The sequence below is a fragment of the Eretmochelys imbricata genome, chromosome 6 (assembly GCF_965152235.1).
Source record: "Eretmochelys imbricata isolate rEreImb1 chromosome 6, rEreImb1.hap1, whole genome shotgun sequence".
Classification (NCBI taxonomy): Eukaryota; Metazoa; Chordata; order Testudines; family Cheloniidae; genus Eretmochelys; species Eretmochelys imbricata.
The window spans coordinates 18775667-18801836 of NC_135577.1; the positions used below are offsets into that span (position 1 = coordinate 18775667).

The 26170-nt window shown below is 44.9% G+C and overlaps 1 protein-coding gene across 1 annotated transcript in view; it reads right to left on the bottom strand.

Moving 5' to 3' along the window:
• Positions 1–26170, bottom strand: part of LOC144266499 (NACHT, LRR and PYD domains-containing protein 12-like) — a 171717-nt gene that overhangs the window by 58493 nt on the left and 87054 nt on the right. Inside the window, exon 6 of the mRNA XM_077819933.1 lies at positions 5286–5459. Within this exon, the coding sequence (XP_077676059.1) occupies positions 5286–5459 (174 nt within the window). The remainder of the gene's footprint in view (positions 1–5285; positions 5460–26170) is intronic.

A 26170-nucleotide genomic window follows, 5' to 3' on the forward strand; every position in this document is an offset into this window, starting at 1 on the left:
CATGTGGCCTGTTGTTTCAAGAGGTGGTTGCTATTTTTCTGCTATCGCTATACAAAAGGATATTTAATTGGTCCTCTTATTTAGCCTGAATGAAGGCTGGTTGGCAGACCCATCAGCTTTAACCTGTCCTGTGACTGAGGGCAGGCATTAACACCTTCCAGCGTAACAACATACATAACATAACATTCCACCAGTGTTCTAATAGTGTTTCAAGTTCACTGAGAGACAATTATGATTTAAATCTTATGATGCCTTTTTGTAGGGAAGTTATTACACTTCCCCATGTATGGAAGGTTTTCTTAGGAGGTCAAAAGTGAGTAGATGAAAGAAAATGATATTTCATGGACCAGCAGTGCACAGCAATCCTAAACTGCTCTTCCATGGCCACAGAAGGATTCTCTCTGTACAGAAGCCTCTGATGGCACCTCTACCCAATACTGCTTCCTTCACCATGCCCCTATCCCCACATGCTAGCAAAGGGACAGTGGCCAGGGGGATGGGGTGTAGCTGGAGCATCCCTAAACTCTGGCACTCTCCAGCTTCTGTGGGCCAAAAACTATGATTAAAGGACAAGCATATGGAAGTTCTCTTGCCCAAACCATGTTGTATCTGGTGGTGAACAGTGAGAACCAGGGAGCCAATAACTGGTAAAATGGGCCTAAAATTGTGGAAGACTCTCTGGAAAAGGTCCTAATTTGGTAGCTCGATGACCAGAGTGTTCGGCTTCCAGTCAGAGTTGGTGAAACAAGATCCACTCAGGCAAATATTTTATAATGTAAGCTAAAAAATCCCCCTTCCCACAGACTTAAATCTTTGTTTTTAGTCTTGACTCCAAAGTGGTAACCTAAACTAGCCAACCACCCTGCAGAAATAAGCCTCTGGTCACGTTCTGCTTTTGCCTCAAACTTGACATTGCAAGTAAGTAGGGTGGAGAAAGATCAGTAGTTTATAAAAAAAAAGTTTTCCTTAAGTCAGCTTTCATTTAAATCCGAGCAGTATAAAAAATTAAATAGGTTTATATTTAAAAAGAAAAATGTATTTAAAACTAAATTTGAAATGAAGACATCCTATGTTAAGGCCTAAATTTACTATAATCTACACACATTATTTACACTAAATTAAAAAACAAGATCAAAGCAGTATGTTTGATGCTGACGTTTTAACAGAAAGTGAAACCACTGAACTGGTGTAAGTCACTGGCTAAGCATCTGGAAACCCTGGGAACGCTGGCTCTAGCTGAGGCTTGGCTTCAGGCTCTGCCATAGGGAGCCTCCCAGCCTAAGAACTGCAATTTGAGCAGGGCTTCAGCTCCTGACTGCAACAGAGCTGGGAGCCTTGAAGTTTTGGCTTCTGAGTTCCAAGTCTCCTGGCTGAGTCGTTGCCCCCAGGGCTTCTAGCGGACTGATGGGTAGCTGGGAGCCTAAAAGACCTGGGAGCCCTGGCTGAGCTGGGAGACACGGCGCTTGGTTGCCCAGACTTAATTTCTTTTACAGATTTTGAAACAAAATGTTTTGATTATTTAAAAAACGGTTCTTTCATTTTTTTTTCCATTCCAGGGGAAAAATTCAAAATTTTTACTTTTCATTCCGAAAATGGAATTTTTTTTCCAAAATGTCTGCAAAACAGAAACTCTGACTTTCAACCTGGTCTACGTTTTACTTTTGTGGTCTGCCTCAGAGAGTTCAAGGAGCGAGTTACTGTTACAAAACACTGATACCCTAACACAGCAGAAAAGGACTAGGCGAGTCAGTGAGACATAGAATATCAGGGTTGGAAGGGAGCCCAGGAGGTCATCTAGTCCAACCCCCTGCTCAAAGCAGGACCAATCCCCAGACAGATTTTTATCCCAGTTCCCTAAATGGCCCCCTCAAGGACTGAACTCACAACCCTGGGTTTAGCAGGCCAATGCTCAAACGACTGAAGAGAATGTCAAGAGTGACAACGTGTAGCTGGCAGTCTGATGACATCAGTGTCCATCGGTCTCTGCTGAGGCTGCTTCTCTGTCTGTTCCTACTGGGCTTGGTTCTGGAGTTTCATGGAGGTTTAAGACCATGGCATTAAACTGGCAACAGAAGCTGACTGGCAGCCAATGGAGGGACTGGAGCAGTGAGCTCATGTGGTCATAGTGGTATAAAGCACAAAAGAGGTGGAGAGTTCTCTTCTATCAGCTGGAACATATGCAGTGTTAGATTGAGTGTTAGGTGCAGTGAATAACAGTGATCCAGTCTGGAGCGGAGAAGTCGATTGAACTATTTGGCTAAGTTCTTGTCTTGGCAGAAAGTGTGAAGTTTCTGAGCAAACTGGTGATTCCTATTCAAACTCTGTCACAGGTCGTACCTCTAGATCACCCATTGGTGAATTCTAATTCTGGGTGACATATTCAATGCTTTCTAACTTGTCAATAACCATGCTGTGCTATCTTGGGTGCATATTTTTGAAGCACAACTTGTATATGAGGTGAACATGCTGTAACATTAATTGCTTCCCAGAAGGAGTGTATGTATGCCTCCTTTTCATATTGTCTGCTTTGTCCTTTATTAATAAATTAAGATAAGATGGGTTATTTGGTCTCTTAAATACATTTAATATTGAACCACAAGTGTTGCGAAGCAATTGGCTAGAACTCAGTGAATATTGTTAGACTGACACAAGTCACTATGCCTGTGGGGGAGATAAGTACCACATTCAGGTGGCAGCCGTTCCTTCTTTAAGCAACAATGACTCATGCAAGCGCCTCTCTCTGATGCTCCACAAACTCAGCTGGTTTCCCATTCCCTGCCAGACTGAATTCAAAGTCCTCGTACTAATTGCAAAGGCCCTAAATAGGGTATGATCTAACGTGTACACTAGAGAACTCCACATTGCAACTTGCATCAGTGTAACTGAACTGGAAGCGGCAATGATGCAGTGCATCCACACTAGCCATTTTATCTTGGCTGCATACAATGAACTATGTTCACTGCGAGTGAACTCTCTAAATGCTACAGGGCCCGGGGGTTGTTGCACCTACCCTGCATTTCCTTGCACTGCTTCCTAGAGCAGGTGCATAATGTCTACGACTTACAGTGTCTGTCTGCATATAGTCGCTCTTTTCAGTTTGCTGCATTGCCTTCTTTAAATAGTTTGGTCCTACACAAGGCTCTGCATATGTATTGTGAGAAGCAACACCCTGCACTTGCAGATGCCATGACAGAGGGTCAGCAGCTCCTACTGCCTCTCTCCCCACCCCAACACAGGTGCTGAGCCTGAAGGCCCAGAGTGGATCATGAACAGCACCAGCAGCTTTGGGTGCTCAGGGTGGTGAGGAGCTGGATTTTTTTCTTTAAATTTATTTCTTCGTTCATGTTTGTTAGGTTTTTAGATAGAGTTTACTTGTTTGTTTAAATTTTGTTATTTTTTCAAACGTTTTGTTTGTTTAGTAGCTAAACTCAGTTCCTCTCTATCCTGCTTTCCTATAGGAGCTAGAGATATGAGTGCTCTGGGCCCAAAGGAAGAATATCCTTGGGGGTCCTCCACACAGCCCAGAGTATGCTCACCAGAGTTCTTCCCCACCTGCTATAGTGGAGTCCCTTGGGGCTGGAAGGATGGGAACAATCAATGGGTGATGGACAACCATGGAAAAGAGGATTTAGTTGGGGTGGGAGAGTCCAGAGGGTAGGTTTCATCCGGATGTTAATTTGATAACTAATTATCCTGCTCTGTTTTCTCTTTAGCACATCTCAGGAGAGTGGAAATTGTTGTGAATGCTGTCAATAGGCAGTGATTATGCATTGTGGGGTGTCTGTGTTTATGCACATAAATCAGGGGTTACTCAGCACGGCCATGGTGTAGCATTTTATGTTTTTGCACAAGAATTTCCAGTGCACCAAACAATTTTATTTAAGTTGAGACATGTTTGAAGTTTGAATGTTATAACACTGTATTTTTCAATCATTGTGTCTTTGTAATCACAGAGGTGGGTGTTTGAGGCCAGGCCTAGCAGAAACCACTGAGTCTCCCCTCAGCTGCTGTTGGGCTGGCATATGAGTGGCACAGCTTGCTGAAAAATAGAAACAATTCTCTTCGGAATATTTTGCTTAATACATCATCCATTTTTGAATTAAAATTATGAATTTTTGTAATTAACTCCAGGGAGCGGCTTGGCAGGTGACAGAATGAGCTTCATAGAGTTTAAGGCCACAAGAGACCATTAGCTCATCTAGTCTGGCCTCCTGCACATCACAGGCTGTTACATTTCCACTAAAGTCCCCTGTGTTGAGCCCAGAGATTCTGAGTTATCAAAGGGCTCGTGGAAGGATGGGCAGGGGCAATGTGGAACTGCACTGGGAGAAGACTCGTTGGATGACTGCAGCTGCTTTGCCAGTGCTTGTGCTAGAACAGAGCAGAGGGACGTGGTGGTAAAAATATGTGACTGAATTTCCTCTGAGCAGGTTAAACACCAGAGGTGATGGGATCCCTGTGCACGGCTGTGCGCACGTTTGTGTGTGGCTGGGCAGTGTTAGAGGTATGGTGCGGAGTTGTGCTGTTGCTGCCATGGCCAACGGCCTGTAGCACAGTCCCCCTGGAGATGCCCAGGTTCACACTCCAGGGCATTGGAGCAGAGTGTTCTCAACAGCTAGAACTCAGCTGCGGAAGGCCTTCTGAGAGGGCATCAGATTGAGCCCTGGCCTGGCCATGGTCCGAGCAAAATGCAAGATCACCTCATTGCTAAAGCCCTTGCCAGGAACAACACCAGGGTCAGCATGAGATGGAGATGGTGAAATAAGAGGAAAGATAAAGAATAAGAGAAAAGAAAATTGGGTTGGTGTGACACAGAGCGGCCCTGGCAAAGGGTCCCCTGTTCTTTGCAAACAGCTCTCACCTCAGACTTGACAAACTCAATACACCAAAGACGTCTTATAGGCTATTTATTCGTCAAGTATAACATGTAACGTATCTACAGAACCCTGTGTTGTCTACCCTTGCCACATCCCAGAACATTCAATGGAAAAGCATCAAAGACCATGGGAAATTATCAAAACCACTTGGAGATGAAAAGGAACATCACAGCAGGCAGGGGATCACCTGAAACGCTGCTGATGCCAGGGAGCTGACACCCAGCTACTACTAGTCAGACTTCCTCTAGCTGTAGGCAGGGGAGAAACGAGGTGACTCTCAGTCCCCAAGAAACATCAGAGTGCAGCAGAGAGAAAAAAAATATTTTCATCCCCACCATCTCTCACTGTGTCAAGCACGTTACACAGAGGACACCTGTAAATACGCAGAGGAGGCCAAACGTTACTTACCGCAGAATCTGCAGTTTGCAGTTCGGGTGTTTCAGTCCCTCACACAGCAGCCGCACTCCGACATCTCCCAGAGAATAATGAGCACCCAGATTCAGCTCTGTCAGGCTCTGGCTGGTTCTGAAAACAACGGCGAGATCCCCGCAGCCAGCATCTGTGACACCGCAGCTCCACATTCTGCAGGAGAGAGGAACACAGAGAAGGGGGATCACAGTGTGAAGGGGGCTTGTCACAGCTGTTCTGACAGGCGGCCCCGCCCACCAGCCCCCTGCCCGACCAATCCATGCGCAGAATGAACTAAAATCTCTGCTCCAGCGCCTGTCCGAACCCCCACCCTATTGCAATGAGGAACCAGTGTTGGGTGGGACTTCCTGCCTGAGCCCCACCCCTTGCACTTGACTCTTGACCAATCAGGACTGTGAATGGACCAGAAACCTCAATCCTTAAAGCTCTGCCATTGACCAATAAAGATTAGGCTTCTGGGAGAGACTTCCTCACTAAGCACCATCCCTCACCGTTTCCACTGACCAACCAGAATTTAAGGGGCAGCCGTCTGGCCACCCTAAGTCCCACCTACCCAGCTCTCAACCAATCAGATTGGACTTGGCACTGATCAGATCCAGAATGGTGCAACCCAATCAGAGCAGTCCTATTGCTACAGGGAGGCTGTAGGGGGAGCCCCCTCCCCAGGCACCTGGGCCAAGCTCAGAGCAGGAGGAGCTGGGAGATCCTGCTCCTCCATGAACCTGGCACTAGCTTGGCTGGTCCCCTACAGGACACAGACGTCCCCTGTCTCTGTCTCTGCCCCCAGCCTGTCAGCTCCCAGCTCTGATCATTAGGCCCAGCACTGGCAGCATCACACCCACCTTCCACTGAGACCAGGGATCAAAGGCTGGGGGGGATTGGAAGACAAAGAGGAGAACTAGGGGGATCCCCAAAGTTTGGGGAAGAAAAGCCCTTGAGAAGAGGGTGACCATGTGACCATGTTGGTAGGGCCTGTTCCAGTAACACTGATGGGGTTATTGCAACTGAAATTTTCTTCTGGTTTCTGCATCCCTTCCTGCAGAGTCTGGGCTCCTGGGGGAGCTGCCACCCAGCAGAGTGTGGAACTATGGCAGCAGCCTGGCTATGACCATGTGCATCTCAGTGACCAGCACCCAGCATGTCTGTCACATACTGACGCTCCGCCATCCTCCTTCCCTCCAGGGCTCACAGGGAACCCTCTGCACTCCCGACAGCTGCCAAATCTTGCACACGTGTAGAGACACCCCACCCACTGCAACTGTCACCTGCACAACTTCCTCCATGACTACAGTTGCCTAGAAAATATGATCGCTCCGCCAAATGGGGAGGGAAGTCCTAATATTTGAGAGAGAAAAAGAGCCCTGAATTTGTATGAGGGAGAGAAGCCCCCACTCCCTGGGGGGCCCCCATCTTCAGTCAGGGTTGGTAGAGCCCCAGAGATATTTTGGAGGCAGAAAGAGAGGCACCCCCAATGCGATGAGAGACTCTAAGTTTGTGTTCAACAATGAAAGAAAAAAACTCATTGGTGTATGTGGGAAACTACGGAGATAAGTGCTAGTGGAGAGAGGTGAGGACAGGGTTTTCTTGATGAAGCAACAGAGAAGAGCTCCACAAGATGTAAAGATTTAAAGGTAAGAAAGGAGGGAAGACAAATGAGAAATTGAGGAGCAAAAGACCCCAAAGTGGTTAGACAACACATGAAGGGAAAGAAGGACCCAACTGGGATAAAAAAGGAGAGATGCCCCCTAAATGAGGAGTGGTGTTGGGGGTAAGCTTTGAGAAGGAGGTAGCTGTGCCAACAGTAGAAGAGTTTATTCTTTGCCCTGGGTGCTGATTAGAGTCCATTCTGGAGGCAGAGTTTCTCTTTGGGAATTTGGTGCTGGGCTCAGATCTCTGGAAGAGGAACTTCTACTGTGTGACCCTCCCATTCCAAAAGAGGTGAATAAATGTAAATATCTCAAGTTTCACTTAGAGTTTACCCGCACTCCCTGTCACTGATTTCTTCTCTGATCTGCAAGGTGATGGACACCTGCCACCACTTGGCAGAAGGTAATGCTGGTGTCAGAGCAGGACACCGGTGCTAGAAGAAGGCACAACAGTACACACAGACAGTCCCTGCCCAGTCTCAAATGGAGAATTAAGACCCATAAGAGATTGAATGACTTGCCCAAGGTCACACAGAGAGTCTGAGATTTGATCCAGCAATTTAATTACACGACCATCCTTTCTTAGTCTCTCGTGTTTCTCAGTTTCAGAAGGGCCCCCATATTTTTTTAACCATCACCTCTTTTTCCCCCTTTTTTTCTCATGGTTGAGGCTCTTAAGGAAGAGCTACTTACCAATCAGGTATTGAGCATTAGGGCCTGAGCAAATGGTGAGGCTTCTCACCGTGATACCTATCGTGATTTGCTAAAGTGTGTTGGAAGAATTCAAAAAGATCTAACTACTGACCAGACCAGACCCAAGCAAACATTTGAAGAATCATAGAATCATAGAATATCAGGGTTGGAAGGGACCCCAGAAGGTCATCTAGTCCAACCCCCTGCTCGAAGCAGGACCAATTCCCAGTTAAATCATCCCAGCCAGGGCTTTGTCAAGCCTGACCTTAAAAACCTCTAAGGAAGGAGATTCTACCACCTCCCTAGGTAACGCATTCCAGTGTTTCACCACCCTCTTAGTGAAAAAGTTTTTCCTAATATCCAATCTAAACCTCCCCCACTGCAACTTGAGACCATTACTCCTCGTTCTGTCATCTGCTACCATTGAGAACAGTCTAGAGCCATCCTCTTTGGAACCCCCTTTCAGGTAGTTGAAAGCAGCTATCAAATCCCCCCTCATTCTTCTCTTCTGCAGGCTAAACAATCCCAGCTCCCTCAGCCTCTCCTCATAAGTCATGTGTTCTAGACCCCTAATCATTTTTGTTGCCCTTCGCTGGACTCTCTCCAATTTATCCACATCCTTCTTGTAGTGTGGGGCCCAAAACTGGACACAGTACTCCAGATGAGGCCTCACCAATATCGAATAGAGGGGAACGATCACGTCCCTCGATCTGCTCGCTATGCCCCTACTTATACATCCCAAAATGCCATTGGCCTTCTTGGCAACAAGGGCACACTGCTGACACATATCCAGCTTCTCGTCCACTGTCACCCCTAGGTCCTTTTCTGCAGAACTGCTGCCTAGCCATTCGGTCCCTAGTCTGTAGCGGTGCATTGGATTCTTCCATCCTAAGTGCAGGACCCTGCACTTATCCTTATTGAACCTCATCAGATTTCTTTTGGCCCAAGAGTTGTTGGAAGGGGAAACAAAAATTCAAAATGGGTTCCCTAGAAGTGAGGGAACTCTCATGCGTGCGGAGGAAGGTTGGACTGGCTCAGATCTTTTTGAAATGTCATGTGCCATTTCCAGTATTTTACAAATTTGCTATACATTTCATAGAATCAGAATACCAGGGTTGGAAGTGACCTCAGGAGGTCATCTAGTCCAACCCCCTGCTCAAAGCAGAACCAATCCCCAATTTTTGGCCCAGATCCGGAATGGCCCCCCTCAAGGATTGAACTCACAACCCTGGGGTTAGCACGCCAATGCTCAAACCACTGAGCTATCCCTCCCCACCAATTTCAAGGGCAAAATTGTATTCTGTCAAAGTTACAAGAACATTCATTGTTTTCATCTGAAATTATGTTCTAGGATGGCTTGTAAAAAGGGCCACAACTCATAAAAAACAATGATTAATCTTCACCAGAAGTGGCAGAAATCTTCTAAATGTGAGTGATAATGCAACTATGTACTGAAAATTGTACTGTCTTTGAAAGTTCAGGAAATACTTAGACTCAGGTGTATGCATTTTCCCATACTTTTTTTCCTTACGTTAAAGCAAAAGTCTGTAATCATACAACAATATGAGCTTGTACCCATGAAATGGAAAAAAGTCGTCATTTGTAGACTGGACTGATTTGAGAATGGTTTTTCTGTCTGCAATTTTTATGAAGACATGAAGACAAGAAGACTCCTAACCCCTATTTATAAAATGTTTTTGTTATTACCTCTTCAGCTCTGTGGCCATCAGGAATAACATGACCCCCTACTTCTCAGAATTCTGCCCCTTGGGAAAAGAGGAATCCTAGAAACAGTAGAGGAAATCTAAACCTCCACTTACAACTCTGATCCTTAAATTTGTAGGCTAACGAAGGAGAGTAAGAGCACTTAGAACACCCACAAACAACTGTTGTCACCACTAGTGTTCCCTCTAATTTTCCCCACTCATGTGCAGAATGAATCTTACACTTCCATGTTGGTGCACAGAACAAAATTAATGGGGTGGGGCAGAGGGGTTTGGAGTGTGGGAGGGGGCTCAGGGCTGGGCAGAGGGTTGGGTTAGGTCAGCTCTTCAGCTGATTACATCTGCTGTCATATTGCATAAGAAGAGATGTGGTTTCTCAGGTAGCCATCACACATTCCATTTAAGGTTTTATAGATGAAAATGGGACCTCTACATTTTGCAAAAAAACAATAGGAAGCCAGTGCAGACAATACAGCACAAATGTGTCACATACCACTTTATAAATAGGCATCTGCAGTCTACCCTAGCTGAAGTTTCTGAATTGTCTTGTATGATCCCAAACAGTGCACACTGCAGTAATTCAGTACCAACGTGACAAAGATGTCCAGAATTGTGGTAAGGTCTGCAAATGAAAGGAAAGGTTGGAAGCTTCTTGACATTTGCAGAATGGGAAAAAATAAAGGCCCACACTCTTGACCAGATACAGGGATCGTCCTTGACACTGACAAATTAATACAGGGCCATGGGCAAATTAATACAAGGCTATTGGCAAATTAATTCAAGCTCCTTAGTGGTATTTAAAATCAGAACTTGGATAAAAGGCAATGTAGTATGTGCCATTCTTACCCACTGGCAGATGGAAAGATATCCCAATGGCTGCAAGCTTCACTACCCAATTTCTCTGCTCCATCTCTTCTCACCTTTTTTAATTTCGTCTTCTGTGATTTAGAAACAATAGAGAGCACTGGGAGCTGGATCTCATACCCTTAAGATTTCCTAGAGGCTGGAAATATTGCAATATATCAAAGAAGTTAAAATGAAGGTAATGAAGAGTGCTAAGGGGAAGCAGTCAGTCTGGTTCAGAGGCCCATAGTGTTGACTTCTTTTCTAGATCTGTTTTCACAGCTCATGAGACTCTCTAGATGTGTTTAAAACACGAAAAACAAATCCACTGCCAGCAGCCTTGCTTTCATTATGAGCAACTTGTCACAACAAACAGTGTCCGTCAAGCGTGCTGCCCTGGGGCCGGGGCTAGAGGACTCCCCCAGCCCTCTCCCCACTGGCAACACAGAGCTCCAGGGTAAGGGGCCCCTCTCTCCCGGCCGGTGGCACAGAGGTCCGAGGGAGGTGACGCAAACAGCTCCTTGGTAGAATTTCCTATTTAGGTTGCACTGAGCATGCTCACAGGAACTGAGGCAGCTCAGTAACATTGCTGCTCTTTTTGCCATTACATCGACAGCATGGAGCTTGCAATAGCCCTGCACACCCCAACTTGCTCTCCTCCCCATTTCATGCGCACCCCCTACCACTTTCTTCTCCAGGCCATTGCTGCACGGCTTAGCGGGAACTTCGATTACCACATGCTATTGATAGGTTGAGAAGGTGACCTGGTCAACCTATCAATAGCAGGTGGTGACGGAAGACTGGGCCATTAACTGTCCTGTTGGTGGCACCATGCAGAGGGGCTGGCAGGCTCCCTACTAGTCTCCATGCCACGCAGCTCCCGGGAAGCAGCTGGCATGTTCCCACTCTGGCTCCTACATGTAGGTGATGCCATGGAGCTCCGCACGCTACACCTGCCCCAAGCGCTGCCCCGCCACTCCCGTTGGCTGGGAACTGCAGCCAATAGGAGCTGCGGGGCGCGGTGCCTGTGGATGGGCAGCGTGGAGAGCCACCTGGCCATGTCTCCGTGTAGGAGGTGGAAAGGGGATGTGCCGCTGCTTCCAAAAGCTGCTTGATGTAAGCTCCACCCGGAGCCTGAACCCCTGACCCCCTCCCAGGCCCCAACCTCCTGCCCCAGCCCTGATCCCCCTCCCACCTTCCAAAACCCTCAATCCCAGTCCGGTGCACACCCCTGTACCCCAAACCCTTCATCCCCTGACCCAGCCCAGAGCCTGCACCCCCAGCCAGAGTGCTCACCCCCTCCCACACCCCAACCCCCTGAGCCAGCCTGGTGAAAATAAGCCAGTGAGAGTGGGGAGATCAAGCAATAGAGGGAGGGGGAATGGAGTGACCATGGGGTGGGGCCTCGGAGAGGGGGTGGGGCAGGGGCGGGACCACAGGTGCGGGGTGGGGCTTCAGAGGAGGGACTTTAGAGGAAAGTCAGAGCAGAGGCAGTGCAAGGATGTTTGGGTTTGAGCGAGCAGAAAGTTGGCAACCCTATGCAGCAGACAGTCTGATAACATCAGTGTCCATTGATCCATGCTGAGGCTGCTTCTGTGTCTGTACCTATGGGTTGGGAGGTCTCTCTGGGCCCAGGGCTTGCTCCTCCTGGGAATTTCATAGAGGATTAAGACCATGGCATTAAAGTGACAGAAGAGCTCACAGGGAGCCAGTTTTGAGGAGCAGAGCATTGACTTGATGTGGTCATAGTGACATAAACCATGGAAGAAGTGGACAGTTCTTGTATTATCGGGAACATAGGCATTGTTTTTACATTCAATTTTAGATGCAGTGAAATAGAGCAATCCAGTCTGGAAAGGAAAAGAGGATTTCACAAAATGGCTATGTCCTCGTCTAGGTAGAATGTATGAAGTTTCTGAGCAAACTGGAAATTCCTAATTAAACTATGATTTACTTTTAAAATCAGAATTATACAATAAGAGACTTGAAGTAAGGAAAAAAAATGACACTCTGATAGCTTGGAATAGCATGATCCTAATCTCAGACACAAAAAAAGACATTACAGAGGTAGAAACTAATAATAAACTACTGAAAAAAAATCCTAACAACTGGCGAAACCATGAAAAGGAGAATAAGACAAGAAGAGATGAAAGATACTAGAGATCCTGTTGGTATCCTGGAGGTGAGCGGGCTTCTGCCTGCCCACTACTAAAGGACCTCCCCCAGCCTAAGGGGAGGATCCACAAGTCCGGAATTCCAAATAAGTTTGGGGGACAACTAATGAGATAACAGGAACGGGAGTCAGGTCACAGGGCTAAACGAAGGGAACCTGATGGGGACACCGAGCAGAGAACCACGGACAGTGCCCACTGCTCCTCGAAGGCATCCAGGGAGCCAGCGGACACCGCCCAGAGGAAATCTGCCCAGTTGCGTGAACGGACTGAGGAACAGAAATAGGCCCCACAGTCGCAGGAAACCCCATCAGCCAACTTCCTCTCCCTGGTTTTATAGATGGCCAATTTGGCCAGGGCTAGGAGGAGGCTGACAAGGAAGTCCCGCGACTTTGTTGGGCCATGGATAGGGAGTGCATAGATGAACAGGTGAGGGGAAAAGTGCAACCAAAATCATAATAAAATATCTAGGAGGAGACAGAATAGGGGCTGCAACCTGGCGCACTCCAGGTACACGTGTGCCAGGGTCTCCCTTATGCCGCAAAAGGGGCAGGTGTCCTGGAGGGGACTGAACCTCGCCAAGTACACGCCCGTGCTCATGGCTCCATGAAGGAGCCGCCAGCTGATGTCCCCGGAGGGCCACGGGACCAGGGTGGAATATAGGCTGGCCCACCAGGGCTCCTCACCGAGGCGGCAATAGGTCCCACCACTTCGTGTCAGGGCTGGACGTGAGGCTGAGAAAGTGAAGGGTGTGGAGCATGAGCATGTATAGATGTTTCCTTGGCGCGGTCTGGAAACGAACAGGCTGCAAGTCGTGCAGCCGGCTCACAGAGAAGGGGTGGGGGGGCCAGTTGGGTCCACGGGGCAGGGGCCTGATGAAAAGGTCTGGAGGGCCTGGGGTGGAGGGTGGGTGGGGCATGCCCTCTCGTAGGACCCGGTCGAGGTAGGCCCGATAGCGGGCGGTAAAGCAGCCCTCACCTCCTGAAGTATGTGCCAGGGAGTACGAGGTCTGGAGATCCCCATGTGCCGAGCGAGCATCAGGTGATCCAGCCAGTCTCCCGGGTCATAGTCCAGGAGGTCTCTGACTCTGGTGACTTCTGCCAGAACCAACCTCTGGTGCACAGAGGGGGACTCTGCCACCTGCACACGGAGCTGGGCGTTGTGTAGCAGGGGCTCCACGAGGCCGCCACGGACCTGGTCACCAAGAATAGTTTCCAGGTCTGGATGAAAGGCACAGAGAATGTACTGGCAGTGGCAGAAGTGAAACAGGACATGAAAACCCAGACACCTGAGCAGTAATCTAAAGATTAACCAGAAGGGAATTATTGGAAATCATCCAGAACAAGCAGATGAACAGTAACTATCTCAATACTGTAAAGCAAATAGTCTGAAGTTGGTTTAATTGGAGTGGGCAAAACTCTGTGGTAGCTGTGTTCTGTATCAAAAAATAGAGAAAATAAAGGATATGAAGGGGGAGCATATAAGGGGGTCTCAGAGATGGAGAAGACTGGAGAAAAGGGAGAGGAAAGCAGAGGGGACCTCTGGGGTTCTGTGTAAATCCTCCCCCGGTAATTCAAATGATCAGATGATAATTTATCCCTGAGGGTGAGGGTTGAGGTCCCATATATGAAGGATGTACTTTCCTTGGATTGTTTCCCTTTCAGTCCAAGTGTTATAGGGAGAGTACAGGTCCTTAGGAAAACACTTTTATTTGAGGACAGATTTATATGATATTTTGGTATTTTATTTTTGGATTTAAATGAAGGGGAATGCAGGAAAACATAAATGGGATAGGTGTGGAAGTCTGCAAACTGAAATCGTGCCATATCAAGGCACACCATTTTAATACAATTTAATTAGAAATCGGAGAGACATTTACCACAACAAAATTCAACACTTTAGACAGCCTCTCTGCAGACAATCCTCAATTATAAATGAGAGGTAAGAACTAGATGGATTGCAATCTTTAGTGAAAAGAAAAGGAAAAAACTAAACAAAAACAACCTCCCACCGCCCAAAACTGTGCCAAGGTTACCTGTGTCCACATCTTGCAAACTATTGTAATAATCTTTGTCCAAAATATGCCTTGTGAGGTATCATTTGAGAACTCATGATTTGCTGGTCATTATTGTCCTGGTAAACTGTGTGTGGCAATATTGTGTGTGAAGTTATAAGATTCCACTGTACAGTGTTACTAACACATGTTCCAAACTGAGGTTGGCAAACAGATCAGCCTCAAGCAAAGGAATGTGTGCTCTGCAGAATTTGTATTCAGGAAACAGTCATCAAGCAGGAAGGGGAATTAAAGGAGGGTTAAACAGGTGAGGGAAAAGCAGCAGGGCACAGCCTTCCCCATAGACTTTTTGTCTCCCGAATCCCAGCTGGAAATGCTTCTCTAAGGAGAGACAGGACTATAAAAGAAGTGGCAGACACTCCAGGGATACACCTCTCTCTCTGCCCACTGAATTCATGGCACCTGAAAGACAAAGGGAGCAGCACTGGACTGGTGGAGGGGTTCTGACCAAAGAATTTGGTCAGTAATCTGCTGAAGCATATGGTGGGAATCTTTGCTTTCAATCTAATGTCGCTTGTTAAACTGGCATTAGTAAATATTTTATCTTTATTTTTCTTGTAACCATTTTTGACATTTAAGCCTCGTTACTTGTACTCAGTTAAAATCTATCTCTTTGTAGTTAATAAACTGGTTTTATTGTTTTATCTAATCCAGTGTGTTTAAATTGTAGTGTTTGAAATAGTAAACTGGCATTTTATTTCTATGAAAGAAATGACGGACTGTATATAATTTGTACTCTACAAAAGAAGGCTGGGCAGTATAGAACATACCTTTTGGGGGGAAATCTGAGACTGGGAGTGTGTTGGGGTCACTCTGAAATATAACCAAGGCTGGTGAGAAGAAGAGGTGAGGCTGGCAGGCTGCAGTTACACAGAGACACTCAGGGTGTGGCTTGCATGCTGGCAGGTGGATTGCTAATGATCCAGGTGAGAGCTACTTCAGCAAGGCATTGTAAGGCACCAAAGGTTGCAGGGTAGGGGTGATACAGCTGCTCATAAGTCCGGATGACATAATGGTATGTCACATACACACACACACTTTTTTAAATCTTCAGAAAACTAAATTATTATTATTATCAATAGTTCTGCCCTTTAAAACAACATCATGAATGTCAAAGGAATGGGCAGAAATCAAAGAAAAAAACAAAACGAAAAAGTCCCTACTTCCAGAACATTCTATTTCAGGAGACTGATTTTCAAGGTGTGGAGGGGTATATTATGGGCATTAGAGGTAATTTGTTTCTTCAGATTTGTTTTTCTTTAGCCAAAGAAACAAAAAGAGGAGGAGCCATAATACTGGCTAAACACATGTCCTATCAGATTAAAGATTAATTGAAGGGAAAGGAGGAAGAGTTTATTTTCTCAAAGGGCACAACAGCTGGGTTATGACTAACAGTGGGCTCAGAGGAGATTGAAACGTTGACAACCTGATGATTTATCTGCCAGACATAAAGAAAAGAAACATTTAAACACATTTTAGAAAAATGTCTGGGCTCAAAAATCCCCAAGCCTGCCTTTGCAGCCACTGCAGTGCTCAAGGATCTCTGTCTCTCAGGGCTCCTTCTCAGGGTCAAGCTCCCATGGCTTCTCTCATCTTCTGATCACCTTCTCATGGCTTACAACCCCTGCTGGATGTAACACACATAGACACAGCTGCCACCAAACAGATCTCCTACCCCTGAATTTGCAACCAGACTTCAGAAAAAGTGCTCAGGCTGCATGGCTAAGCTTCTCATCTGCCTTTCCATGTGGCCTATTGTTTCAAGAGGTGGTTCCTATTGTTTCTCCTGTCACTATACAAAAGGATATTTAATTGGTCCTCCTATTTAGCCTGAAAGAAGGCTGGTTGGCAGACCCATCAGAATTTCAAGTTCATTGAGAGGCATTTATAACTTTAAATCTTATTACGCCTTTTTGTTGGGAAGTTGTTACACTTCCCCTTGTATGGATGGTTTTCTTAGAAGGTCAAAAGTGAGTAGGCGAAAGAAAATAATATTTGATGGACCATCAGTGCACAGCAATCCTAAACTGCTCTTCCATGGCCACAGAAGAATTCTCTCTGTACAGAAGCCTCTGATGGCACCTCTACCCAATACTGCTTCCTTCACCATGCCCCTATCCCCACATGCCAGCATAGGGACAGTGGCCAGAGGGATGGGGTGTAGCTGGAGCACCCCTAAACTCTGGCACTCTCCAGCTTCTGGAGGAGAGCCTTTGGGCCAGAGGCAGCCAGTAAATAATAGAGCAAAAACTGCACCTCTCTGCCTAAAGGCCAGGAATCCAAAGTTCAACCCACACCCGTATTTTACAGACACAAAACATGACTGACCATGTTTGGTCAACACCAAAGGTATCCTGTATTCTAAACAAACCCAGCCCTGCACCAGAGCTCAGCAGCTTTATGTTAACTTCCAAGATCTTGGTTTCTCACAGGAGAGTTGCTTCAAATGCCATCACCCGTAGTTAAAGTCTTAGAATCCATGTAAGAGCCATTTTTTAAAAGTGTGAAGTTACATTACAGCCCTGCTGCCACCTACTTCTGCAACTGGGTTAGGAGTTTATCTTAGTTTTGTCTCTACTTGAAAATTTTTTACTAGTTGTGCAGCTTATGTACTGAACAAAAACAAAGGAAAAAAACCTCTCATACAAATCAAACAATGATCCATATTTTTATTTCAGAAGCTATTCATATTTCTTCTTTTTCGTTGCTCCTCCTGCCTGGGATGGTCTCAGTGATTTTTTTAAAACAAAGTTCTTCATTTATTTATTTATTTTGCATTCTGGGTTTGCAATATTTATTGCAGATTCCTTGCTTGGATACTTTATTTTCAGTGGTAGCCTGTACGCCTGGTCCCAGAGATGGACACTACAGGCTCTGTGCTTACATTTCTCAGTATACAGACTCACACTGTGCGGAGGTATAGACGACAATAAGCCTGGTTTACAGTTTAATAAGGATCACCTCCTACTGGCCCTGCAAGCAGTCCCACACCTCAGTTTCCCTCTTGGATACTGAAACAAACTCAATACAACTCTTGGAGTATGTAAATAGCCTTTCCTCAAAGTTGATTTATTACCACAGGTCCTACTACCATAAAAACCAGAATCTCCCCAGCTCAGTCCAAACAATCCATTTGTCCCAACCGTCAAACACCAAGTACAGGTCTAGAGTCTCTCACCACACCTCATCCCAGCCCCTCTAGCTGGGTTGATTCTTTGCCCTGTTTCTTTCCCAGGTATGGTTCCAGGTGTCATCTGGAGATTATCAGTAGTTTCACCCCACCATCATTCCCCAGCCTTCAACCCTCTCTGGTTGCAGCTCTCCAGCTCAGAGAGCCAGCAGACCTCTCCCTCTGCTGCTGTCCACTTTCAGCCCTCGCCAGCCATGGCTCTTTGGCCTCGGGAAGTTTGCAGATGACCCCGGGCCCAACTGCCTTCCTGCCTTCAGCTTTCACCAGCCTGCTCTGGCTCCACTGCTCAACCAGGGAACGTTTTCCATTCCCCGCTACAGGGCAACTCCTCCCTGAAGCTCACAGCCCAGTTCTGCTCTGCTTCCAGGCTCCCTCTGGGTTCTGGACTCCTCCCTCTCAGGATTCTGAATTCTCATTAATAACTTCCAGGGGCAGTCCTGCCCTCCTCATTACACCAAACTAGGGCACATCCTTACTGGAACACGAGAGCTGGGCCCTATTCCACTTAAGGGGCCAGCTTTCCTGCTACAAGCACCTAGCCAAGAATTTTGCATGATTTACATATGGATAAAACAACTCTCCCCCTCCCAGCCTAGCTAAAAAGAACCCCCAAATGCTGCCAAGCACATAACACCCTGCTTTCCCATAATGTAAAGGGGTCCGTTATAGACTGCGAGTGAATCAAGATCAAGAGATGGGTGGGAAACTATTGGAGTTTAACTAGAAATAACTAGCTATGAACCCATAAAAGAGAAGGATATATAAATGGGTCAAATCTCTTGATTCCCCAAAGAAATCCAATTCACATATTTTCATCCCAAATTTTAAGCTTCACATATCTCTCCCATATAAATCAAACATACCATAGATAATTTGTTCCTCCAATGTGTCTTTCACCCTGAATTAGAAGCTATATATATATATATATATATAATCTATGTTGTTCCTCTCATGTCATGCCTTGTGTTCTACTATAAGCCCTGAAAGATGTGAAATGAAAGGTATTAGATGTAACCAAAGAATGTACAGACTAGGAACTATAAGGGATTTTTGTTTTCTTTCTAAATGATTGCTGCACTATAGAAGTGGTATGAAGAAAGGACAAAGAATACTGAAAGAGATAAGCACCTAATCAGGGCATAACTTTGGAACACTAAAAGAAATTCCTTAAAGAGGGGGTAATTTCAGTTGAGAGTCTGAGATAATAATGAAATTCAACTTTAAAATTAATTGAATATAACATCCCTCTGACTAAGAAAAGCTTCTGAGAGATTTGTGGTACATTGACACCACCTACTGGAGATCCACACTTGTCATTCTCTCTGAGCATGGACAGGACAAGTGTCCAATAGAAAATCAGAGGATAGCCCTGGCCAATGAGTCCTGCATTCATGGTATATAAGACTGAGGTCACTGTGTGGGACCCCAGGGTTGATAAATCCATTGAAGAAGGTGCAGGACTAAGAAGCACTGCTGGACATTTGACCAGCCCATAGACCAACTCTCCCCATCCTAGGGTTACCAGGACTGAGAAGAAGAAGCGGTGAGATTTAATTTCAGAAATTGTATTTCACTTTGTGTTCATTAAATATATATGTATAGATAAACTGAATATTATCGTGCTGCATGTTATCGTGCTATTTAGTAAGACCTCAAGTAACCATATTATGGATTTTTGGTAACTAAAGTTATCTGCTTGTTTCTCAAGCCCAAGTATACTGGCCAAAGAGAACCTCAAAATATAGCTTTAACCAACTGATTTTGAGATTTTAATCCTGTCCCTTTTATACTTTAAATACACTTTAAATAGCACTAGCAGGCACCATATTAGTAAACGTGCCTTAAGACAATTGAATGCTTATTCCTTGGAGAATTACTGGAATTACTTAAAGTGGGATAAATGTGTTAATGGGAATAAAGAATTGATAGCTAATGGTTATGAGTAGATGCAATAAGAAATGTGGTGATTTGTGTTGTTCCGTGGTATAGTTGATGGAGCCCAGTGCTGGTCTATGTTAACCACTTGCAAGACTGCATGTGTTCTTTGTGTTCAGTACATGCCTAGAGTATTTGTGTATCTATACCGGACTCACGAAGTGTTGTGTAGATACGTAAGTGGTTCAGGGAGAATTAATAAACTGTTGGTCAGTTAAGAGCCCCATGTGTCCTGATCTGAGAAATACTGTCCAAGGTAAAAGCTGACCTGAAAAGCATCTAGCATTCAAATTTAGTCTGATAACGCTCCCTGGACTCCAAAAAAAAAAAAAAGAGGTTCTCCTATTTAAATTCATTTCCAACATTGGCTACAACATTTATCAAATTGGCTAATCTATTTGTTGGATTTCAGCTCTAAAATCTAACTGGCCCCTTGGGAAATTTGTCAAATAGCCCCACATTGATACTTACAGCTGTGGGTTATGCTGGGCATTTTTAATGTCATAGTGTGGGGTATTAGGCCAGTGCCTTTTGTATAGAATCCCACCACATGCAGCAATTTCATCTCTATTATTATTATTATTATTACATACATTTTAATGGGCTTCTTCCCCAGTGCAGGGGGTTTTGGCAAGAGACAGAGCCTGAGGGAATGGGAAATTGAAACAAAGTGTGCTTACGGTTGGTGGTACTGCCCATCACCTGCTCCAGGGGAAGCAGGCACTGCTGTCTGTTTGGAATCTCATGATATTATAGTTTTTTTTTTTCATTTTAGATATATGGTCTCACCTCATTCTCTCCAGTACCCCTGCTGTTACAATATATGTTGTACCAATATGGTACTATAGTGGGGACACAAGGGATTTTTCCTTTGGCCGGCCATCTACATTACTTTGTCATGCTGTTGGAAGGCTGGTCATTTTTTGTTTCTTGTCTGACCTTGTCAAAGTTTGCTTTGGAAATGCATTGTATTGGAGCCAAACTCCTCCTCGTGCATTTCTCTGATTTCACTATAGATGCCCTTGAAAGCACGGGCTGCTTTAAGAAGCTCCTTTCTGGGCCTTTATTTCACATTAAAAAGTACTTTTGCAAAGTCATAATTATTTTTTGACATATAGGCAGTATTGCCAATTACAGACATCCAAAAGTTATGAGTCATGATTAAAATTAATGCTTTTGTGTTTCTTTTCACTACTCTTCTAGTTTCTGAGTGTGTAGGTTATGCCTGGGTCACATTTTTAATCTTCTCTCCACAATCACGAGGGTCTAGAAAAATAATTATAAATAAAAATTTAAACTGAAATTCTCAAATATTCATATGACTCCAGGAGCTGAGGCTAAATAAAAACCCCACCAAGTATTATAAACCTTGCAATAAAATGGCAAGAATTAGCAATGCTAGGTGGTTCTTTGCACAGTGGATTCTGTAATATGGCTTACAGCTCTTAAATTTCATGAACATGTTATGGTCAGAAATCAGTAGAGCCAGCATCTGTCTCTCAATGGGCAGAGTTGTGTCATGTTTTACGCAGTCCATTCGAAGCAAATGTCCATGAGGAGAACCCTCACTCTAAGCACTTCAGTACTAATGCTCCATGACAACATTTTTTAAAATTTCCTAAAGCTTTTCTCTTGTCTGTCATTCCAGTGCCATCAAGCAGCATTCTGAGCAGAACACTCAGTTGTGACAACTTAAGGCTGAATTTGCTGAGACATATTAACATGCTGTGACAGGGGGCACTGTCCCTCCAGAGGAGCTGCCAGGTCCAGCTCTGTTGTCTTGGTTTCTTCCCTGAATGAGGGCTTCTTGTGGCTGTAGTCCAAAGCAAAGCCCAAGAGGCACTGTCATAAACATACAGCTAAGGGCAGCATAAAATCCCTCCTTTACCTGTAAAGGATTAATCAGTTCCATTAACCTAGTTGGCACCTGACCAAAAGGACCAATGGGGAAAGAAGATACTTTAAAATCTGGGGGAGGAGGGGAGGAAGGCTTTGTTTTGTGCTCTGTGGGGGCTCTCTCCGAGACAAAGAGAGAGAGACCAAGCAAGTAATCCAGCTCCTACTGAAATGATACATCTAACATTACAGAAATAGTAAGTAATAGCAAGGAAATGTGTTAGATTATCTTTTGTTTTAGCTTGTGAATTTTCCCTCTGCTAAGAGGGAGGTTTATCCCTGTTTTTTGTAACTTTGACGTTTTGCCTAGAGGGGAATCCTCTGTGTTTAAATAGACTCATAGACTCATAGATATTAAGGTCAGAAGGGACCATTATGATCATCTAGTCTGACCTCCTGCACAATGCAGGCCACAGAATCTCACCCACCCACTCCCGCAATAAAACTCTCACCTATGTCTGAGCTCTTGAAGTCCTCAAATCATGGTTAAAAGACTTCAAGGTGCAGAGAATCCTCCAGCAAGTGACCCGTGCCCCATGCTGCAGAGACAGGCGAAAAACCCTCACTGCCTCTTCCAATCTGCCCTGGAGGAAAACTCCTTCCCGACCCCAAATATGGCGATCAGCTGAACCCTGAGCACGTGGGCAAGATTCACCAGCCAGATACCCAGGAAAGAATTCTCTGTAGTAACTCAGATCCCACCCCATCTAACATCCCATCACAGGCCATTGGGCCTATTTACCATGAAGAGTTAAAGATCAATTAATTGCCAAAATCATGTCATCCCATCATACCATCTCCTCCATAAACTTATCGAGGTTAATCTTGAAGCCAGATAGATCTTTTGCCCTCACTGCTTCCCTTGGAAGGCTGTTCCAGAACTTCACTCCTCTGATGATTAGAAACCTTCGTCTAATTTCAAGTCTAAACTTCCTGATGGCCAGTTTATATCCATTTGTTCTCATGTCCACATTGGTACTGAGCTTAAATAATTCCTCTCCCTCTCTGGTATTTATCCCTCTGATATAGTTATAGAGAGCAATCATATCTCCTCTCGGCCTTCTTTTAGTTAGGCTAAACAAGCCAAGCTCCTTGAGTCTCCTTTTATAAGACAGGTTTTCCATTCCTCGGATCATCCTAGTAGCCCTTCTCTGTACCTCTTCCAGTTTGAATTCATCCTTCTTAAACATGGGAGACCAGAACTGCACACAGTATTCCAGGTGAGGTCTCATCAGTGCCTTGTATAACGGTACTAACACTTCCTTATCTCTACTTGTAATACCTCGTCTGATGCATCCCAAGACCGCATTAGCTTCTTTCATGGCCATATCACATTGGCGGCTCATAGTCATCCTGTGGTCAACCAATACTCCAAGGTCCTTTTCCTCCTCCATTACTTCTAATTGATGCGTCCCCAGCTTATAACTAAAATTCTTGTTATTAATCCCTAAATGCATGACCCTGCACTTCTCACTATTAAATTTCATCCTATTACTATTACTCCAGTTTACAAGGGCATCCAGATCCTCCTGTATGATATCCCGGTCCTTCTCTAAATTGGCAATACCTCCCAGCTTTGTATCATCCGCAAACTTTATTAGCACACTCCCACTTTTTGTGCCGAGGTCAGTAATAAAAAGATTAAATAAGATTGGTCCCAAAACCGATCCCTGAGGAACTCCACTCGTAACCTCCCTCCAGTCCGACAGTTCATCTTTCAGTATCACCCGCTATAGTCTCCCCTTTCACCAATTCCTTATCCACCTTTCAATTTTCATATTGATCCCCATCTTTTCCAATTTAATGAATAATTCCCCTTGTGGCACGGTATCAAACGCCTCACTGAAATCTAGGTAAATTAGATCCACTGTGTTTCCTTTGTCTAAAAAATCTGTTACTTTCTCAAAGAAGGAGATCAGGTTGGTTTGGCATGATCTACCTTTTGTAAAACCATGTTGTATTTTGTCCCATTTACCATTGACTTCAATGTCCTTAACTACTTTCTCCTTCAAAAAGTTTTCCAAGACCTTGCATACTACAGATGTCAAACTAACAGGCCTGTAGTTACCTGGATCACTTTTTTTTCCTTTCTTAAATATAGGAACTATGTTAGCAATTTCTCCAGTCATAAGGTACAACCCCTGAGTTTACAGATTCATTAAAAATTCTTGCTAATGGGCTTGCAATTTCATGTGCCAATTCCTTTAATATTCTTGGATGAAGATTATCTGGGCTCCCCGATTTAGTCCCATTAAGCTGTTCGAATCTTGCTTCTACCTCAGATATGGTAATATCTACCTCCATATCCTCATTCTCATTTGTCATGCTACCATTATCCCTAAGATCCTCATTAGCCTCATTAAGACTGAGGCAAAGTATTTGTTTAGATATTGGGCCTTGCCTAGATTATCCTTAACCTCCACTCCATCTTTAGTGTTTAGCGGTCCCACTTCTTCTTTCTTTGTTTTCTTCTTATTTATATGGCTATAGAACCTTTTACTATTGGTTTTAATTCCCTTTGCAAGGTCCAACTCTACTTGACTTTTAGCCTTTCTCACTTTATCCCTACATGTTCTGACCTCAATAAGGTAGCTTTCCTTGCTGATCCCTCCCATCTTCCACTCCCTGTATGCTTTCTGCTTTTTCTTAAATCACCTCTCTGAGATGAGATGCTTGCTCATCCAGCGTGGTCTACAACTCCTGCCTATGAATTTTTTCCCCTTTCTTGAGATGCAGGCTTCCGATAGCTTCTGCAGCTTTGACTTGAAGTAATCCCAGGCCTCCTCCGCCTTTAGATCCATAAGTTCTTCAGTCCAATCCACTTCCCTAACTAATTTCCTTAATTTTTGAAAGTCAGCCCTTTTGAAATCATATACCCTAGTTGCAGATTTATTTTTGTTTATCCTTCCATTCAGTTAGAACTGAATTAGCTCATGATCACTTGAACCAAGATTGTCCCCTACAACCATTTCTTCTATGAGGTCCTCACTACTCACCAAAACCAAATCTAAAATTACATCCCCTCTTGTCGGTTCAGCAACTACTTGATGAAGGAATCCATCAGCTATCGCATCTAGGAAAATCTGAGCCCTATTATTCTTACTAGCACTTGTCCTCCAGTCTATATCTGGGAAGTTAAAGTCTCCCATGATCACGCAGTTTCCATTAGTATTTACTTCATTAAAAACATTAAAAAGGGCTCTATCCATATCCAAATTAGATCCCGGTGGTCTATAGCACACCCCAAGCACTATCACAGGGGAGGCTCTAGTAGTTTTCTTCCCCAATGTGATTTTTGCCCAGACGGACTCTGTCTTATCCATTCCATCGCTTCTTATTTCTTTACATTCTACGTCATCATTGATATACAATGCTACTCCACCACCTTTACCTTTATTTCTGTCTTTCCTAAACAGCACTTGCCCTTCAATACCTGTAGTCCACTCATGACTACTATTCCACCATGTTTCCGTTATCCCGATAATATCTGGTTTCACTTCCTGCACCAGTAGCTCTAGTTCCTCCATTTTGTTACCTAGGCTCCTCACATTGGTGTACAAACATCTTAATTTTTGCTGTTTGGCCTCGCTCACATTCTTTACCCGATTAGGCACGGTCATTCTACAGCCAGTATAACCTATTAGACTGGTATCCACACTGCCCTTCCTCCTTATATACATTCTCCTACCCACGGCTGTATCCTTTCTTACTTTGTTTTCTTCCCTCTCAATGTTAAAATCCGGCCTGGAGATTACCTGGACAACTCCCAACCATCTCCCCCAAATTCCTAGTTTAAAGCTCTCTTAATCAGTTGTGCCAGCCTCCATCCTAGAAGTCTATTTCCTTCCTTACTCAGATGATGTCCATCCCGAGAGAACAGTCCTCTGTCCATGAATGCTTCCCAGTGGCCATAAATCCCAAAGCCCTCCTTATAAAACCACTGCCTGAGCTATCTGCTGATAGTCATAATCTTTTCACACCTTTGTTGCCCTTCTCTAGGAACAGGCAGAATCCCACTGAAGATCACCTGAGCCTCGATTTCCTTAAGCATCTTCCCCAGCCTGCCATAGTCTCCCTTGATACGTTCCAGCGAGAATCTACCAGTATCATTTGTTCCCACATGAAGGACGATCAGTGGATTCTTTTCCACTCCCTTTAGGATCCTCTTCAACCTCAGATCCACATCCTGTATCTTAGCACCTGGTCAGCAGCACAGCACACCCTCTATTCTCTGGATCAGCTCTGGTTACAGACCTGTCCATTCTTCTCAGTAAGGAGTCCCTGATCACGTAGACCTGCCTTTTCCTGGTGATGGTGCGATTCTCCGGTCTATCCCCTGTTCCCTCTGGCTGCAAGTTCTTTCCATTTCTATTCTCCCTTGTAATCCTCTTCAACCCATCCTGTATCCTCCTGGGGCTCATATTTGGTGTAGTCTCCATTGATTCTTCCCCTTTTCCTATTGGACTAGCCGCTCTTCTCTTCTTCCTTGCCCTTCCACCTTCAGTGACCACCTGCTGAGCCCCTTCTTCATTTTCCAACTCTGCAAACCTGTTCTTGAGCTCTATTTCTCCTTCACTAGCCTGTCTTTTCCTCTGCCTGGTTCTCTTAGTCACATGCTTCCACTGTCCATTTTCTTCACCCAGCAGTCTCCCCTCAGAGTTCTTCGATCCTGCTTCCATCTGCAAGTCTGAG